At 41.2% G+C, this 20,943-nt stretch overlaps 1 protein-coding gene across 3 annotated transcripts in view; it reads right to left on the reverse strand.

Annotated features, from left to right (window-relative positions):
• The window catches only part of LOC311267034 (abl interactor 1-like), a 26,560-nt gene extending 5,677 nt beyond the window's left edge, over positions 1-20,883 (reverse strand). For 2 of the 3 annotated variants that reach the window (XM_084369831.1, XM_084369829.1), the window contains exons 1-8: positions 20,664-20,883; positions 13,781-13,948; positions 7,944-8,120; positions 4,769-4,783; positions 4,119-4,222; positions 3,792-3,932; positions 2,555-2,655; positions 1,404-1,619 (exon numbers count right to left, since the gene is read on the reverse strand). In XM_084369831.1, coding sequence (XP_084225957.1) covers positions 1,404-1,619; positions 2,555-2,655; positions 3,792-3,932; positions 4,119-4,222; positions 4,769-4,783; positions 7,944-8,120; positions 13,781-13,948; positions 20,664-20,780 — 1,039 coding nt within the window. In that variant the 5' untranslated portion in view covers positions 20,781-20,883. The remainder of the gene's footprint in view (positions 1-1,403; positions 1,620-2,554; positions 2,656-3,791; positions 3,933-4,118; positions 4,223-4,768; positions 4,784-7,943; positions 8,121-13,780; positions 13,949-20,663) is intronic. The other variant, XM_084369830.1, reaches the window with a different exon arrangement.
• Positions 20,884-20,943: the final 60 nt, after the last annotated feature.

Consider the following 20,943-nt stretch of genomic DNA (forward strand, 5'->3'; position numbering starts at 1 on the left):
AAAGAGAAAAAAGAAGTGTAAAAAAGATGTAAGAGAATGAAATAGACGGGGAAAATAAGAAAACAAAAAGCTTGTGAGTGAGCGAAACGGTGCAGGAAGCTTTGCTGAGCAATACACGGACACATTTCCAATCAGTGCTCTTTTGTGCTGCGTTTTTCAAGCTGGGCTAAAGAGGTGTTCATCTCGTCTCGGTCTGAGAATCGACCTCATCAGCATCTGCTTTAAGTCAGAAGCAAAGGCTCGTAGTGGGCTTGTGCAACAGTGAAAGAGCTGTGAAGCACTGCAAGGGACCCAAATACATGACAGTGATGGTTTGTGGTTGGAATGACACAGCAGAAATAGAGGCATTGACAGGTAGAGCTGCAGCATCGGTATCTGATCTGCCTAGAAAGTTATTTTTTGCATAGCTGAAAGTGCAACATTTAGTTCAGACACACTTTAAAATCTCCATCTTCTCCTGTAATGAGGCTCTTTTTCAACATTGCCTTAAAAAGGGAAATGCATGAACAGACAAACACAGCTGTCCTTGCTCAAAGACATGATGTCACACACACTCAATGCCAGGTCTGACTCATAAATCACATGTAATGGAGGGACGTCTGTAATCTCACTGGGCACTAATGTCTTATTATTCCACCCTGCTCTCACCACAGCTACACCCTGTGAGATCAATGAGCTCCGTCACGTAGCGGCGCTAGCTTTTTGTGCTTTCAAACCTTCTATTACGTGCAGCAGAAATCCAAACGTATCTTTCGCTTTAATTACATATGATGTCCCAGTTTAAGTCCCTGGTGGATGCAGCTCTGCATCATTGTCTCTCTCGCTTTCCTCCCAGACACGATAGACAGCCTCCTCCTCCGTCTGTGCCGAGGAAGATGCTCGTCCTTTGAGAGAGGAGCCATTAGAGGAGAATGGCTCAGAGTGACGCCTGCCAAAATAAATTCTACTCTTCTGACAGAAAATATGCATATGTCCTGGGTTTCCCCTTGTCTCGCAGCTGTTTATGTCTTTTCTTCCCTGAAATGCCTCCTGCCTGCCGGCCTGTCTCTCCTGAAGAAGACGCCTTCTCTGGCTGACTAAAGTGATAATGTCGTAACTCAATTAGAAATGCTGATGAAACACTGCACGGCAGTGCTGAGGTGGGAAGGCTTCAACAACCCTGACTTCAGTAATTATGGCTCATCATTCATTTTCATTAGCCTCTGAAAGGGCTGGTTCATGCATAACTTTCAGTCCCAGAGGACAGTTTAGCAGTTTAACATAATCATGGAGAACAAAAAACGGAACAGAATAGACAATTCAATAATTAAACACTAGCCTCCTCTCCTCTGCCTGTCTCTTCTGAGTAAACCATTGTTTGTGACACACATACTTTACATCACTGATCAATAAAAGTATCAAACCTGAGTTCTGTGGGTAAGCAGGGCCTCCGTTGATGTGTGGCTGCTGGGAGGAGACGGAGGGCGCGCGGCGGTAAGTGCCGGTGGCCGACACCATGGAGGCCGAGGAGGTGGTGGAGGAGTTGTGACGGGAGATCTGGCGGGAGATGGTGCCGAACTGGGACATGGGTATGGGACCGAGTCCCGGGCCCTGAGGCACTGAGGCAGAGGAGGTCGCCACTGCAGGAGAGGAGAGAGATGCGTGAGCACATTAACACCTCAGTATGATTAGTCACTTTTAGGTGCTGACTTACTTTCAACATTAGCAGCAGTTTTATTAATATTACACATACATTTAGGGCTGCAGTTAATTATTTTCATTGTCGATTTTTTCTTGTTTAATTCATTAGTTGTTTGGTCTATAAAATGTTGGGTGTTTCAATGTTCAGTGTTTCCAAAAAGCTAGAATGAGTTATAAATGTCTCGGTTTGTCCACAACCCAAAATATTCTGTTTACTTTCATAGAGGAGCAAAGAAACCAGAAAATATTCACATTTAAGAAGCTGGAATCAGAGAATCTGACTTTGTTGTTATTAAAAATGACTCAACTATCAAAATATTCAAGAATGAATTGAATAGTTGACAGCTCTACATTCATTTTCAGTATGTAACATAGAGAATGTGAGTACAAATCATAAGCCGTTGTTCGTTTAATAAGAACGTCTAAATTCAGTTAACTTTAGTCAACACTACAGGTCCACGACATAAAAAAGAAAAGAAAAAACGTCAAAAATGCCACGATAAAATTCCTCTTATGCAAAAACACTCTTTTCTCAGTTCTCAGGGCCAGGCGTTCTACTGTCTTCCTTCCCTTCTTACACTTGCCTGCACAGCACCGCTAGCACGGGAGCTTTGGACCGGATGGGGCTAGCTAGTTAGCAAATTTGATAAAAGTACCTTTATATATGAATATTCAAACTGTTATCTAATCCTCTGTTTGACCCGACACATTTAAGTGAATGTGATAATGCTGATTCTCAGGATAACACTGGACCAATGAGAGAGGACAAGTGGCACAGAGGGAGGTGCAATAAATATCCATTAGTGTAAACAGCAGTGAGTCCATACTGTGGACACCTGTGATGAGCAGTAAGGTCACAGCTGCTGAGACTCACCTTGCCCCATACTGGGAGGGGAGGGGGTGGGAACTGCGAGAGGGATTCCAACTCCACTGCCTCCGCTGTTCTCCCTGCCGCCGCTACCACCGCTGCTGCCACTGCAGACAGACAGAGAGAGAGACAGAGTCATTGTGGTGATCATTAGAGCATGTGTGAGACAAACCTAATTACATGACTGCTTTTGACATCCTATCATTACTCTCTCATGTGTCATTCCGACATAACAATATTCTCATCACTGTGGAAACACATTCACAGTGACAATGCTGCTGGCACGCTCACATATGGACGCTGTCCATGCGAGCCACAGTTACATTTACAGTTACACAGTGTTACAAAAACAATACGAAGCCAAGGCTCGTTTGGGATACAAAAGGAGGAGAATCACGTTCAAATCTCAACAGCTCAGACTAAAGGAGTAATTAGACGCTGCCTTCAGCTGCTGAATTGTAAATCTGAACATGAATAAATTATTGCATTGAATTGGAAATACTGGTGTGGTCATCAAAAGCAAAGAAGGGCAAATAGCTGTAAATAGCTTTAGTTAGCAACCCATCCTCTATGCACAACAGACCGTGATTTAATAGGACGTATGGTCCTTATTTTTAGGAAGCACTAGCACGCGGACACTGGTTTTTATTTGTGGATTAACAACTATAATGGATGGATTAATGGATCTGTTCTGAAGCTCTGTAATTAAACTATGAACTTGATGATCAAGTGCTGACTTTAATTAAAGGGCTGTTTTATTTATACTGGCTGAACAGGACGAGGGCTGCACGACAGTATCAGCCGATCCCGGCTTTAAAATGAAATATCGCCAATGTGGCAGACTGATAAGATGACGCTTGATTATAAGCACGCATCACAAACTGTTGACTACAGTAAGAAGTTTTCCTTCATCACCCAGTGAATGTGTTCATTTTGAAGAGGATTGTATGTCTGCATGAGCCATTGGACAATCCCGATTAGAGTATGAATAATGATATGTTAATTCCACTACCGAAGAGACTTGATGTTGTCTGCAATTAAGTGGTAAAAATATGGGCATATATTTGCATATATTTGCACAGGCTACACTACTTCACTGTTCATTCAATATTTGACCACTCTAAGCCAACTTCATAGGTAACCAAACTGGTCCGACTCTGGTGTGGTTTAAGTGATCAGCTTTGGCCTCCATCAGTAGAGCATTAATGTGTCCAAGCACAGAAAATATGTTAACGTCTCCTACCTGTGTGTCCTGGGCCTCTGGTTGAGAGAGGCTGTGCGTGCGGGGCTGTGCTGGCTGCCCAGTCGGGCCGGGCTCGTCATGTAATCATTGGGCACCACGGGAGGCTTCACTGGCTCCAGGGTCTTGTAGGGAGTGTTACGCCTGGATAAAGGTAAAACAAGTGCCAAAGAGAACACGGGTAAGTTTCAAGGCTTTCATGATGCCAGAGAAAGTACTTTGGGCTAAGAGACACTGTACAGTATCAATATATAAAAAGGTTTACACAGATGTAGAATAACCAGAATTTAAAGGATGTTAAAACTACTACAATGTCACTGTTGATCTTACCCCAGGGTACCACGACCCGCCATGGGGGGGCTTGGGGGTTTCTGTGTGGGTGGGTTGGTCCTGGAAAGAGTCCCTCCTCGTCCTGCCGCGTTGTTCCCATGTTGCTAAAGGGGCAGAGACAAGTTAAAACACTGCTTTTATAGAATCTGATTCGCTGACACCAGTGTTTCCCCTGCCAATGAATATTAAGGCTGAGGAGTCACTTAGAATGACTAAGCAAAACTTGAATTACTTTCAAATGAGCATCTCATCTTTAGTTTTAGCAGGGCATCATTTTTTATGGAGAAACACTGGCACAAAAAAAATTCTGTCCACAGATGGATGTAAAGACACTAAACAGGAGACGAGGTAAGATATTAAAGGGAGAAGGAGGACAGAAAGTAAGGAGGTGACTGTGCATTTAAAATGGGATGTCACTCATTGACACAGGTAGTTACATTGAACAGGCAACAACTGATTAAAAAACTGTGTAAAGATGCTGCTATGATGCACTGTAATACATCAGCTTTTCATGGAGTAAGATTTTCTCCATGAAAACGTCATTCGATGTCATCACTCTGAAATCTGACAGTTAATGGGTGCATGGATACCTCGACTGATCGGAATTTTATCAATAAATGACAAAAAGGAGAAAGACAACCATTTCTTACCTTGGCCTTAAGCCACTGAGTGCAAGCAGGCAAAAAGGGAAGACAGAAAACAAGATACGCTCATTGGTTAATGGTTAAAAAAAAGAGAGTTTAGAGAGAGCATGAACTACATCTACTCTTCATCCAGTTATTTTGTACATACAGTAAATAAAGTTGAAAGAGAGACAATGAAGGCATCAGAGAAAGGGTGTAGAACATCTAGGAGACTAATACAAGAACACATGCTAGTATCAAAATAAGTCTACTGTATGTGGGACTGAATGTTTGATTAGAATTTTTTTTCCTTGAATTACAGTAATTAGTAATCAATGTTAATGACATTTTCTCCTGATAATTTATTAATACTGAATAACAAATAAAGCTGTCCGTCACAATATTTATCACAATAAGGTTTTGAAATAACTTAACATTGTTAATTAATTTTCAACTAATTAAGTGATCAACTTTTGGACCATTTTGTTAAACTAATACCAAAATATTTGGCCTATTATCTGTCAGAATAAACCCACAGACACCAGCCTGCCAGAGACAAAACCGACACCCCCAAAAAAAAGCCAATACAGGTTTTACGCAAAGAGGAAGAAATAACTTCCTTTTGTTCCATTTTGTAATCAAAAGTTAAACCACCACCTCACCCCGGATCAAACATGCATAGTGAAACGACTCCCCAACCCTGTTTGTGCGTATGTGTGTGTATACGTAAGTGTATTCTGTGTGCCTCAGCGTCTAGACTTGTGCTACAGACTGTAATCAGAATGAGAATCACTTAAATCTCTAGACACACTAGAAATAATGAGCAGTGCTGAGCTACATGTGGCTGCGCTGACGATTTAAGTGTTGCGCTAAGAAGAAAAACCAGGGCAGTAAAGCACAGTGAGGTCATAAATAACAGCAGTGAGGTGTTCAGGCCGTCGGAGTGGCTGAAACTATGTCACCCTGGTAACTGCCAGCAATGCCAATAAAGGCTGTTATGGTTGAGGGGTGACACAGTCATCCGTAAATGTGTGAATGGGTCTCTGCATGCACAGGTCTGACTTCCCATCTAGTCAGAGGTTGGTGAGTTCCCCTGGTTGTGTGGATGAAATGTAGAGAGGTGATGATCACGCCCTGAGTGCTTGAGGGATTCTAACACAGCCAGGAGCAAATAGGCTGCAAGGCTGCGCTGCCCAAAAGCTGATTTCCCACACAGTATGAACACACCATAAACATGAAATGAAAACACACTTACTAGGGCTGCAACTAACGATCATTTCCATTATCAATTAATAATCATTTAGTCTGTAAAATGTCAAGAAATTGTGAAAAATCATCACAATTTACCAGAGCCCAAGAGGATGTCTTCAAGTTGCTTTTTTTGTCCAACCAACAGTTAAAAACCTGAAGAATCTTTAGTAACTATCATACATCACATTTAAGAAGCTGGAACCTGCAAATGTTTGACATGTTTGCTTGAAAAATTATTTCTTGATTATCATTAAGTTGATGATGATTTATTTTTTTATTAATAAACTAATCATTGCAGCTCTAACACACACAACTGCACCAATGTGTGGATTAATATACCTCTCTCTCTCTCTCTCTCTCTCTCTCTCTCTCTCTCTGTAAATGTCTATTTAGTGTGTTTTGCGGTGGTGAGTATGAAATTACATCAATCCTTCTGAATTATTCACAGACATCTGCGAGAGAGAAATGTGTTCTGGGGAAAAAATATGGAATGAGATATACATTTCTGTCAACACCGAGCCAGACAAATGCACATCCATGAACGAAAATGCAGCCACACACACACACACACACACACACACACACACACACACACACACACACACACACACACACACACACACACACACACACACACACACACACACACACACACACACACACACACACACACACACACACACACACACACAAACCAGACAGAGAAATCACAGAGAATACAAAATGAAGTGGTAGCCAAGCCCTTTTTTCTTACTTTAATAATGATCTAACCCTTTTTAAAATAGCTGAATTCAAGGTGCTCCGCAAATGTTGACTCCCAAAATGTGTCATTTTACAGATGTCTGAGTCATGCTTTTGTAAGTGCTGGCAGGAAGAACTGCCGTCTTCCTGTGCAGGTACATTTGAAAGGACTGATTTCTAGCATCTACACTGATCTGCACTGATTTCTGCAGAAATCCATTATCTGCAGCATCCATGAATGATGCTTCATTTGCATAGCGGGCCAGGCCAAATCTGTCTCGGTGTGAGCCAGCTCTCAGAGGAGGAAACACTAGCTTTTGAATTTGAATCGGCGGATGTTTGAAAATCAGCAGACGGCCACTATCTCAACAGAGACAGACATGGATGAGGAGGCCTGCTCAAACGCGCTGCGGAAATGTGTGACAGCAGCGGTCAATGCACATAACACACTCGCACACAAGCAAAAATGGACAGAATGAGGAAAAAGAAGAAGAAGAAGAAGAAGAAGAAGAAAAAGAAGAAGAAGAAGAGGAGAGAGGAGAGGAGACGCCGGATGGATCATGTGGAGAGAGAATAAAACATTGAAGAATGAGCCGGAAAAATGGTTGAAAGAATGTTTTCCCACAATTCAATAAGGATTGTGATGGTGTGAGTGCCACTTGGCCACAGTGTCTCGTCCTTGCAACACACTAACTTTTTCATGAACTTCTAGCTAACTGGGTTGTTACTGGACATGACAAACAAAACCTCTAACATGCAAAGCTTTTTAAGCCACAGTCAGCTACAAACTGAGCATTTTATTATTGGTGTTTCTGTACTTTATTACCTAAAAGACCAGTGTATTGATCGGCTGGGAGCGTGAGTGGATGTGAGCCAGTTAATCATGAAAGCAGACCATCACGTTGTTCACATGAAGGTGCCAGCTGTGAACTCGACTAAGTATGTGTTTTTCTGTCTGGCAGAATTGATGAACACTGGAAATCAATACGATATATATCCGAGTAATGACTTTGGGATTTAGCTGCAACAGTGGCTGCTGTGAAGCTAGAATAGTGAACGTGCTTTTTGAAAACCAGAAGCAATAAAATGAACAGAAACTAGGGGGCTTTTGATATGAGTAAATACATGCAGTGAGATTTAAGTCTGTTTTGTCCACACTCAAGCAAACTATCAGGAATTATTTGGAGATAATGACTTAAATCCTTCTTACTTTGACACCGTGCCCCACATCATCCAGCAGTGTGTAGTCGATGGGCTTTCGAATGTAGCGCACCGGCCGCTCCATGTTGCCCGGGGCGATGATCTTGTGGGTGCGAGAGGTGTTCTTGTTTGTGGTCAGGATGCCGATCTCTCGACGCGCCACCTTCTCCTTATGAATATCCACTGTCTGCAGGAGGGAGAAATGAAGGGGGACATGAGTGAAGGGTTACAACAGACTCTTTAGTTCTCGTATCGTTTATACTTAGAATTCTCAAAATGTATTCAATGTAACTGAAGAGTCGCCTTTATTTTAGAGGTTTCTATTAGAGACATGCACGATTTCTGATTTCCCCTGCAAAGAGATTGGATTTTATTTTACTAAAAGGCCTCCCCGGTGCCTGTTACAGTCATTTGCCTTTAATGCAACCCTGACACTTCCTCCATCTGGTTCCTGTTAAAAGCTTCCCTGGAGCTCAAGGGGCATAATTGCCTCCCTCTGCTTCTATGGAGGGATTTTTTAGAAGATACTTTTCAATTTCAACATTTTCGATTTTGATAAAAGTGGCTAAATACTGCAGAAGAATAGAGCTGTTGTTTTGTTTTTTTTTAAGAATTTTATGAACCCATCTTAAAGTGTTCAAATGATTGCAGCAGGAACAACATGGCCATGTTTGAAAGAAGAACACTTGTGGGGTCCCTCAGGGCTGCCTTGAAGGCCCACTCTTCCAACTCTTTTTATTTAAAAGTGCAATATCTAAGAATTGTCCAACTGTCGAATGCAGTGGCATACTCAAAACAAACAGGGGTTAGCATATTTTCAGAGTAACCGCTAACTGCTTCTAACTGTAGCGGCCGTTAGCTAGTAAGCTAAATTAACCATACAGTTAGCGGTCATATCTCATAACTCTGCCTGGACTGGTTCCTTGGGAGTAATGAGCATTGGTGTTGTTTACTATCAGGCTATCATCTCTTGAGAAGTGGCTAGGGGTTAGCTGGTTAGCATGCTAACTTCAATAGATCTCCGCAACACAATGGACAGACATCAAAACTGGTGTTTCTTCACATTTAATTGATAATTCTAGATCATTTCTGAATATTTTAAACAAAAAATATTGTATAATTCACCTTTAACCAAATCAACTTGTTCTTGAAACTCTGATTATATAAATGCCAGCTTTCATTTGAGGATTTGCAGAAGCAATTGTTGTTCACAAAAAAAATGTTCACAACAAATATATATTTAATACCTGCTATACTCTACAATTGCAGTCAAGCATGCACTTGAGAGTTGCAGTCCATGTTGTGTGACATCAGTTAGCAACAGAAAGCAGCAAAATAAACAAGTAATTATACAAAAAGATAATCACGTTTTTTGAATTTCACCAAGTTAATCCCTCCGCGGTTTTTAAATCCCCTGCCCTCCCACTGTTTCGACACACACTCTGGGTTCAGCCTTTGAACTCCTACTGACCCACAATTCTGCTCTATTGCCCTACACCCTGGGGCCCATTTAACGAAGCTCCCCTTTAAGCCCCCGCACCAGGAGCGATTGGAAATACCAGTGACCTCCATCTCCTCTGCGATTACAGACATCATCGCTCTCAGCACCCATTCACAGCGGGCGCCTGATGGACTGGCCTTCAATTTATGAATGATAGATGAAACTGGAAGGGTGAGTGATGGAGTGAGGGGAGGAGAGCTGAATGGAAAATGGGGAAGATGGGGCGGACAGATGTCTTCATCACTGGAATGTGAGGTCATACTTGGGGAATAGTGCTGACAAATGTTAGTGTTAATCCTACCATACATACAAGACACTAGACTGTAAGAGACAAATTTGACTTTGTAAAGTAAACCCATAAGTGTGTATGTGTGTGCATGTATATTTGAGAGCAGAGTTTTGTGAGTAGATGTGTGCATGTATGTGTGCATGAGACCCACACATCAACGAGGTCACGCATCAATCACCACTCAGACATCTCAGCATGTCGACCCGACAGCTCCACTCCTGCCACCGCCTCTCTCTGGGTGCTGGAGAGGAAGAACTGAGAGATTGAAAGTCTGATGGCCGGTGTGAAGTGGACCTGCAACTGCCGCTGCCTATTGCTGTTAAAGGCTCTCCCTGTGTCTGACACGAAGTCTGTGTGCTGCATGTGACAGATATATATAGAGAAAACGCTGGGCCCTCTTTTTCTTAGGAGAGGAAACTGAAGCAACACACCCAGCTTCAGCTGGGAAGTAAGAAAAAAAAAAGAACCGCCTATTTCCTGCCAGTGATAGGCGAGTAGAGGTGGAGATTAGAGAAAGTGAGAACAACAATACCCAGAAGGACAGAAAGGCAAGATGAAATAAAGAGAGAGAATATTATTTGTTAAACTAGAAGCAGTTCTGGTGGGCTGTTATGATCAAAAAGAAATGAAGAAGAAAGCGAAATGGTGATTGAATAGATGCTAAGAAAATGTTTAGCCCCAAAATGAAGGCATCTTTATGAATAATAGCACCAACAGCCATCAAAACTGCAGCAGTTCAACAAGTATCCTACATCTGCAGGTGATGACTGGACCCCATCAGCTCCATTCCAGCATTTCCTCTACACACCCATCGCTAAAAAGGAAGTCATCTAAGTGAGGTAATCTTTATGGAACATCTAGACATAATAACTGTTACCTAATCATTGACGACAGACCTCAGTCTGCCCTTCCTGCACTCTCTCAATCTCATTTTCTTTTGTAATCTCTTTACTCTAATAAACATCTGGCTGTCTGCTAGACCTCTGCAGTGTGCTACTGAGAGCAGATGGCACAGCTGTGATTTTCACCACTGGATCTATACAGTAGTTTCAGCCTAATAAATCTGTGTTTTAGCTAATGATCAGTCTCTGCAGTGCAGTCGGACAAGTTGCACTTTTTTTTAGTCTTGTTGAAGTGTTACTGGCAAGAGGAAAACATGAGGTAGTCTGTATCGAGATTCCAAGGCGTGTCAACGTGTGATTTCATATACGCTGATCTCATATATGGCTTGGTAACAAATTCAGACAGTTCTAGTTATGACTGAAACATCGCAAGTATCGTTTATGTGTCATTATCAGTATGTAAAGGTTTATTCTGAACTTCAGAGGATCTGACAAATTGAAACGGTGGGCACACTGAGATAATGACAACTCATGAGAAAAAGGAACAGATGAATCTGAAAGCAAACAGCAGGACTCAAGGAAATGGAAAAGAGGAGTAAGCAGACTCATGGGAAGCTCCTTCATGTTTTGGATCACACCAGAATCACTGGTTTGGGTTAAGGCACCAGAAGTGAATGCACACACACACACATTTTTAGATACAACCATTCAATAAAACTAAAGAGACATGAGCTGCAGCAGCTCTGTTTTGATTAAACACACTGTTGTAGTAGCATTTCTTGTATAATTTTGTCTCCTCTGCTGTGGGTTTTTAAATCCTACAGAGATGGGACTTGGATTTGGCAGCAATGTTTGGCTACCTTCTCTCTCTAATCCCATTTTAACCCTTTCAAGTCAAGACAATTTGCACAACCTGAGCCAGAAAACACTTGGCACAAGCAAGCATGTTAAAATTACATTTTTTGGACACATCATTACTATAATAATGAATCAAGCCCCAGAGACAAACCTGTATGAGATGCATGCAAAAGTAATTCAACTTTTTAGAATTGCCTCCAACCCATCTGTGCCTGAGATATCTACTATTCATGCAGCCATTTATATTGTAATGCTGCTCGTAAAACATGCATGAGGTCAGCTTGGTTGACTTGGATAAGGCTGGTAATTTAACAATACAGGTAGGCCCAAATCTTTTGCCTTGGAGTGTCAAAACTGAAATTTGATGTTGGGCTACAGGCCAAAATGTATGATGTATTTGGTACTAGGATCCCAAGTTTGCTTAATTTACTGACTTCCTGCGCAGTTACACTTTCTACCAAACCAAAAATTAAACAGCACAAGCAATGATTTATAGACTCATTTTTAAACATTTTTAAACTGGCGAGCCAAATTGAACCTTATGATGGGCCAACTTTGGTCGTGGTCAGCTCTTTCATTTTATTCTATGTAAAGGACCAATATTCTCATTTAGAACAGAGCCATCATTGATGTGCTTTTACTGCTATGAAAAGTCAAAATGGCTGCTGTGAAAAGAACTATATTAAACATAATGGACAGACTGGGGCAGGAGACAAAAATACCACCTCCAGTTAAATGACCATACTCACTTAACAGCTTCTGTACTGGGTAGCTGTCAAGTGTTTCTACATCAGAGTGGTTACGCGGCCCTATAGAGCTATTTTATCTGAGCAGAAATATCAAAGGGTGGTGCATAAAACACCACTGACCGTCTAAAAAAGGATCAATAAAAGACTTTGGTTGTTCGTCATTAGACTGCACCTAACTGTACTCCATCCTGCTGCCTGTGGAGTAGAGCGGGAGCTGAAAATGCTAACCAGGCGAAAGAGCTGGCGTCAGGATTTCACTTCATCCCTGACAGGCTTAATGAAGCACACAGGGAGGGGACGAGGGGACATTCACTGGCTGACAGGCAGGGTGGCCGCATGAAGCGCACAGAGAGACAGAGAGAGGACTGCTGATGAAGCAGGAGGGACTGAAGAGGGGCTGTGGAGGTTTGGCAGCTCCAGCACGATCCATGCCCCTGCCATATCTGTCTGTTTTTATAATGTACCGCTGTGTCATTGTGCACTTTGATGCTTTGACACAGAAGAGTACCAGCAAGTCTGTGACAGTGATGTATGCGACTAGTTGCCCCCCTCAATAGTCGTCACCTGAAATACCAGTCTGTTTCACTTATTACAACTGTATTAATGTCAGTCTTGGGGAGTAATGGGATTACGTAATCAGGATACAAAAAAGGGTGACTGTAGTCCGGTAAAGTTACAGATAAAAAGATGTTATCAGATTACAGCTACATTCAGTAAGAAAGGGGACTACTAACCTGATTACAATTTTAGAATAAAGATTGATATACTAGTCTGTAACCATGCCCATGCGCACACATGACAACACTTCATGTATCTCAAACAACAGCCCTCTGTTCTTGAGTGAAACCGAGTTCACTACTACAACACTACTACTCGTTATTAGGATTAAATAAAAGTCATCCTGTTTATTTTTCAGCTATGCAGTCTCAAATGGCTCTCATAATATACAGAATATTTTTCGGACAATGTTTAAACTCATGAATTCAACTGTGCTCAATTTTGACTGTTTCTCTGAATATTATCTTGCTTTTAGACTAGTAGACTGGTCTAAGTTTACACTTGTTTGTATAGTTTGTACTTTATTTTCTATTGTACTTATGTTGACTTTTTTTGGCCTTTTGATACTGAAAGCTGTAGATTTTGATTTATACTGTATGTGTAAAAGCCCAACGAAAATAAGGGACAGCTATAAACTCTGTGAAGCACATCATTTTCCTGGTCTGTATTGGACTATGTGAAATCGCATCCTCCCTATCAAATGAATACATATAAATACTTGAGAAAGTTGAATCCTCAATTGACAATCCTCAAAACCACGCCTTGATTTAAAATTCCTCTACAGGATATAGAAACCAGGGACAGTTTATAAACTTGAATATCGTGCAATAGTGTATTATAAATTCTCAAACAAAAGCCAGTATAGTATAAAGCCAGACAGTCACCAATGAAGACTAAAACAAAATCAGGGTTAGGGTCAAATAAGGTTCTCTTCTTTCTGCAGATAAGGTTAATACAGGCACTCAAGCCATTTTGCACAATGGCAAAATAAAGAAAATTCATTCATGCATAGGTGTGTCTGTGTTAATCTTCCAGTGCTGGGGTGTGTACCTGGGAGATGTGGTTGATGGAAGACTCCATGCGTCGTAGTTGCGAGGCCTGGATGTCCAGCAGCTGCAGCACATTGTTAGCTAAGGCATTGATCTGGTAGGCCACACTGGCCAGAGACTGGGTGGTGTAGGCCTTGGTCTCCTCCAGGGCCTTCTTCTTGTCTTGAGCCTAGCAGAGAGGGGTCAGAAGGACAAAGAGGAAGAGAAATTAGTGGAAGGATGTGTGGGTGAAAGGGTCAGCAGAGGAAAGTTAAGATATAAGCTCCCGAAAACTCAAGAGCAAAAAATGCTGCACTCTCATTATTACTCTCCTATCAGTGCGAGTGGTGAGTGAGAGGGCAGCCTTTTGTATTTGACAGGACCATTCATTCTCAACTGTTTTTAAACTGCAAAGCCCGGTTAAGATCTGAGGGAATGACTTTGTGGATGCAAAGCAGGCTGGAAACGGACAACAATAAATTCTGAATAACTCCGATGGACAACATGGGACAGGTGCATGGTGGGAGTAGAGCCCAGTGTACAGGAATGCCAAGACATTTCATAGGGTCCCAAATCTCCACCAGCCTGCACAAACCATCTGTTTCTGGATGCCTTTAAATAGCAACGGGACTGAATGGACATATTTATAGCTTGGAAACAACACAGGGACAATGCAGTCACATAGAGAACCAGTCCAATAGGGAAGTGCCAGGAAACTGGAAGCAGGATTGCAACAAGCAATTAGCTTCAATATAAATCATTCTATTGATTTCATTTTTTCCATTCAAGAATTCCTTGTTTAGTGAAGGAAATGTCAAAGCTGAAAAAATGCCTTACCTTACCTTAACAGATAGAGATAATTAAACTTAAATTTAGTAGTTACTTCACTGTTCATTCACAAGTTAAATTAACTTTAAATTGTTTGTATTATTCATCATTAATTAACGTTTTACCACACAATGTTGCTCAATTTAGACACACATGACAAGGGGAAAAAAATTCCTATCTTACCATTATCTATCTTAACATTTTAGATAATATATAATTGTTATGTACTTGTCTTATTCATGAAGCTTTATTGAGCAACAGGAAGTCAAGAATGAGTTACATCACCGTGCAACACTCAGAACTGAACAATGAAATGACATCTTGCTGCTCCATAGTAGCTTTCAACACAATGCCAAAAAACCGACACCCTCTTGAGTGCATGACTCGGTACGTTAGTGCAAGGGAATTGATATTTTAGGAAATAATCGTATTCGCTTTCTTGCCAAGAGTTGAATTATCAGATCAATATCACTCTCATATCTTTGCATTACGTATAGAGCTAGAGGCCAGAAAACAATAAATGTAGTTTATCATGAAAAAGTGCAAGAAATGGGAAACCGCTTGCTTGGCTCTTTCCAAACCAAAGTAAGAAGAAAAAAAAATTGTGCTCCCTTATTAACATAACTTGCTTGTTTGAACTGTGCAAAAACAGAAATGTAATAAAATGCAGCTCTATGGGAGGGTTACATGCTGAAGCAAGCTACCTGTTTCCCCCTGGTTCTACTCTTTATGCTAATCTGAGCAGTTACTACAGCCTCGTAGTAAACAGACAGATATGAGAGAGATGAGTCTTCCCATGTAGGTCTCAGAAAAAAAGTAAATGAGTGTGTTTAAAAATTGGGTTATACCCACTGTGTTAGATCAGTTGCTCAATCTTAAGCTGTTCAGTCACTATGATTATTTTGTGCCTACTTTTAATGCTCTAATCTACAATCCCATAAATGCAGTGTCAGTGCCACCAAAAGACATCAGCTATGATTTCCCAGCTGTGACCAAACAACTATTTGGTTGTGTGTGTGTGTGTGTGTGTGTGTGTGGTAGCAGGAGGCTAACAGTCTGCAGCAGGATGACACCATTTTACAACAGGACCACCTGCCCACCTGCTACCTCTCAAACCACCTGCAGCACCAGTATCTGTTGCAGATATCTGGCGGGACCTGCGGGTCGGCTGGTCCCCCGCAGATCTTTGACTGCCAGTTTGTAAAACACAGGAAACACTGCTGGCTTACTCAGCATTATCACAGAGACTGGAACGGGTCCTCACACCTAAGCTAGGAAAACGCTGACTTATGTTTCCAAGGACATGCGCACATTATGCTTTTCTCATGAGTCGCATACACTCAAAGATTTAGAGAATACATAAACATACTTAGACATATACAGACAATTGTTTTTAACAGAGTGCAGTGCATTAATGAGAGAGAGATTAAAGAATAAAGTGTGTGAACTGGGATTTAAAGAGAGGTTAAATCTTTCAGCGGTATCAAACTAATTAAAAAAGTCTGAAAATAATATGCACAAAAACCCCATGTTAATAATAGCCTACATCTCCCTAATACACATTATTCATTATGGATCTCTCTCTCTCTCCTGCTTTGAGATATTATGTTTCAAATTAAGCTCACAAAAGGCTTTTTGTAAATGCTCCACTTGGAATGTCTTTTTTTGTTAAGCACCAGACTCAACCTGAACAATGCATTGAAATAAGGTAATTTCTGAGTGTCACATCAAACTGAACAGCAGGTCTGTCACTGGAATATCATTAACCTCATGAGTCATGAACAAAGCAGCCATGAGTCAGAGGGGTATCATGTGAGCTGAAGGGGGGGATTTTGGTGGGGGGTTAACATCAGGGAAAAATGAAGTAGTTTCATGGGCTTCAATCCCAGCACCCTTTTCTCCACACATCCTCTAGAAGAGAGTAGAAACTATTTTTCTTTAAAGTTTAAGTTCACCCAAAATTAGAAAATAGTCATTATCTATTCCCCCTCATACCGATGGAAAGTCAGGTGAAGTTTCATAGTAATCCAAGTCTCCGGAAGCCTCAAGATCCCATATTGATTTAGAAATATGCGTAGATGAGCTTGTGTATCCACTTCAGATGTGGTGTGTCCCAACCCTTTTAGCTTAGCAGCTACAGTGAAGATTTCAGCTTAAAAAAGGATGCAAATACTGTTTTTTCAAATCAATTGGTATCTTAAGTTTCCAGACACTTGGATTTGGTGGACAAGCTTCATGAAGCCATTTCATGTCCTTTTTAAAGTTGTTATTTTTATGTTTTAAACACATCTCCATCTACAGTTGTTCAGGTGTTAAGGAGAAACTGCAACATTTTACAGTGAAGCTCCAGAAATGTTTTGTGGACACAAAACCTTACCCTACTTTTTACTGGCATGAGAGTGAGTAGATAATGACTCATTAAGTTATCCTTTAACTTCTTCTAAAAACTGATACCAACTGGTCCATCCAAAGAAGTGCCACTCACACTATTGACTGACACTTTGTGGTTTCGATGTGCAAACTGCATCCTGGAACAAAATGAAGAAAGTAGTGTAGATTTTAAGATGGAACATTTCACAAACCTTAATGTTAAGACCAGCCTGCAAACCAATAGCTGCAAAGACCCATCAGTATCCCAAAAACAGCTTTGATATCATCCAAAGAGTTGCTATTTTAGCACACAAAGGCCTTAAAGATGGTGGGAACAAAGCTGAGTTCTGCTTTCAAGCCACCAATCATTGTGTGTGACAGCTTTTTTTTCAAATGGCTCATTTCAAACATCAAATCTAAGAATAAAACTCTTTTCTCCAGCATCCCTGAGTGGATTTAAATATCCAGCATGCATTTCCTGTATGATCTTTTGTGCAATTTTGTTGTTCCAGTTGATACTGTGAACACACAAACTGCAGTTATAAAATGTTTTCCCCAACAGGATTATGCAGATCTATTTTAAATCAAGACAACCAAGTATTAGTTCACCTATATGATAACAGCATTTGACTAAAGACATTTAAAAAACATATTTCACATCCAATGTTACTGCACACAATATCAGCATAAGCTTTAATGGCCTGCACAGCTTCCTTACCCATAACTCCCTTGTTGTGTTTGTCAAGTGTGTTTATATGCGTGCAGGATTCTGGCTAATGTTTTTAATGTCCCTGAAGAAATCATTATTCAGGAGAAGCTGCTTACAATCATCTTCATATTACACGTGAATTCTCGATGTTGCAGTAGACAGTGACACTATGTTACATGGTTCTGAAAATCCGTTGTGATTTGTGTTAAATGCAATACTTAATTTTTTCTAAGCAAAAAAGCCCCGAGTGCTTATAATTATACATTTTTAATGACACTTTAAAATGACAAACCTTCTGACTTACATTCAAATCTCTTGGTCCATTGTGCATGAAAGTATCACACGGATGCAACATCAATGAGGGTAATAAATCTTGTTTGAATGATGCCAGCTATTTCCAATAAACCATCACAGTGCATTCTGGGAATTAGTCGCCTCAAGTGACTCATAAAAAAAAAAAAAAGGTAATATGATGCAAACATGTTGCTGCACTGAGAATGAACATTGCCTTAACAAGCTACGATCGAAGGTAGGGCTGCAACTAATGACTACTTTCATCGTCAATAAATCTGTCAGTTATTTTCTCCATTATTGATTTGCTGTTTGGTCAATAAAATTTCAGAAAATGGTGAAAAATGTCCATCAGTGTTTCCCAAAGACCAAGATGATGTCCTTAAATTTCTTGTTCTGTCCACATCCAAATATATTCAGTTTACTATCATAGAAGAGTAAAGAAACCACAAAAAAATCACATTTAAGAAGCTGCAATCAGGGATGTTTTACCTTTTATTCCCTTTAACATTACCCAAACTGACAAATCCATTATCAAAATAGTATGTGACGAATTTAATCATTGACAAATAATCAATTTATTGTTGTAGCTCTAATTAAAAGCTGTCCAGCACCAACTGTTCACCAGACATATTTTTCTCATCGTCCACTACAAATACACATCTGCTTTGTCTGTTTTTGCTCCTTTCCGTACTTTCTTCATGCTGTATGACACAACAAAATGTCTACAACGTTAAAGGGAAAGACACATCAATCACACATCAAAATCAGATCTGAACGCGCCTGTTGTCAACACCTCACGTATGTGGTTTTTCATTTCCTTTAGCTGTGACATGTTGAGATGAATTTAAATGCATCAAAATTTGAAGCAAATTCTAGACTGATGATTCATGAGCGTCACCAATCAGCAAAAATAATTGGAGTTGGGGTGCAGGAGGCTTAATTCCTGTCCTTGCTAGGATTTATCCGTGAGCTTATGAACGGAACCACACACCTTTCTGCCAAGTAGTGACAAGGATGGGTCAAGCTATCAACCCGGTGCACCTCACAACATGTAAGTGTGGCAGAATCCTCATTTAATGCCCACAAAATAATACTAATCATTGGCATTTAAAACATACCCAAGCAAAATCCTCATACAGCTTACTGCATACTGATACTGGGGTGCACACACAGCTTATCAGTATCCAAACGTGCATTCAAACGGTGTAACCTAAATTGCAGTTTTAGTGACAAGCAGGGAAAAGTGATCTGACGTGTTATTACGCCACAACTGTGGGCTTTCTCAGCACCACAGTCAAAAAATTACCATGCTGGAGCACAGCGGGGCGTCTGGTGTGTGCCGGTCTGTCAACAGACACTGCTGTTCACACACACCAGACCATTCAACCTAGTCAGCTCACACTCTCACACACATTTACCGAGCACACTCTCGCTGCGGCAAAGTAACAGGGTGATGAGGTTTAGTGCGAGCAACTCTTCAGGCTAGAAATCCCAAAATTGTTTTAATATTTTATGCAAATTGAGGCACGGATCATTGTGAGTTCATCCGAGGGAGACTCCCAATCCGAGGGAAAAGATCTGGCTGTTGAACATGTGCAGACTGGATCACATTTCACAGCATTTTGTAGGTGGAGGAATCACACTATCGAAATGAGTGCACTGCTGAGTGAAACTGTCGCCTGGTTTGTGCCCAGTCTGTGACTACCGATTCATACTTTTCCTCACACTGATCAAACATTCAGTCTCTATGCAAAAAAAACAAGCAGACACACCTTTTTTAAACCTGCACCGTGCATTTGATTACAAGCTAAATTCAATCCATGAACATGCTTAAAAACCCCTGTAGCAGACACATGATACCTGCATCATGACAGGCTTACCCCTTGATTCTGTCATGACTTGTGTTTTTCCCTTTAAAGTCTATAAGGGCCTGGCCTACATAAGGATATCCACTAATAATAAGCAACCTCACAGATGAGATGCTTGATGCCTTAACAGCTAATGGGAAGGACTGAGTATCTCATGGAAATCGTTTTAACAGTACAAGTGAGTTATAGTGAGTTTATAGTGACTAAGCGTTTCGTGGTAATTATTTTTCTGGTATTATAACATCCATAAAATATTCCTTTGTAAGCACTCATAGTTTTGCTAATGTTAGCTTTTAAATTTTGCACTAGAATAATTGTTTAATTTGAGATTTCCTCCTCTACAGCACTGTTATGTGGCCCAAACGTGTGACGCCTGCCACACAAGCCATGTGAAAAAAAAGGAGCATTAACGCTGATGTGAACATTTATATATATAAAAATGGGGGTCGACATTTTATTCAGTCACAGGTACCTATGAGAGAATGCAGTCAGTGACAAACCACTGGGTCATAACACCGACACACCCTCTGAAAGCCCCCAGCAAGCTTTTCTACACAGCGAGTGTAGCCTTTAAATGTGAACATGGCTCCGGTAAAGCGGGCCGACCAGCCCCAACCGAGCTGAATAACGAAGCACACGGCACCGAGCCGCGACTGAACCCACAACACCGGGAGAAAGGGAGGCCACTCCGTGTAGCTAGCGGTTTGAGGATCCCTTTCAGTTGCGACCAGCATTTCCTGTCCCTGTGGTTTCACTCACTTCTACTACAGCACCGCAGACACGACGGAGATAACGGGGAAATTCGCCCCATTTAACGGCCGTTAGCCTCCTCTTACCTGGACATAATTGTTTTCACAGTATTCCGCCACCCGCGACAGGTTCTGGTAGCTTTCCACAAGAGCTCTTTTGCCGGCAGGGATTTCCTCCTCTAATAGCATTTGTAGCTCTGCCATCTTACATCCCTTTGCATTTCTCTCCTCTCTGTCCTTTTCAGTGAGGCGAGGCGGTGATGCTGTGCTGCGTTACTGAGAGAGGGGCTCCCCCGCCTGGCATTGTGGGGCCGCTGGCCTCCGATTCACAACAGCCCGTGACAAATGGCAGCTACGTAATAAACGG

This window comes from Pagrus pagrus (genome assembly GCF_965226575.1).
Source record: "Pagrus pagrus genome assembly, chromosome: 12".
Taxonomy (NCBI): domain Eukaryota; kingdom Metazoa; phylum Chordata; class Actinopteri; order Spariformes; family Sparidae; genus Pagrus; species Pagrus pagrus.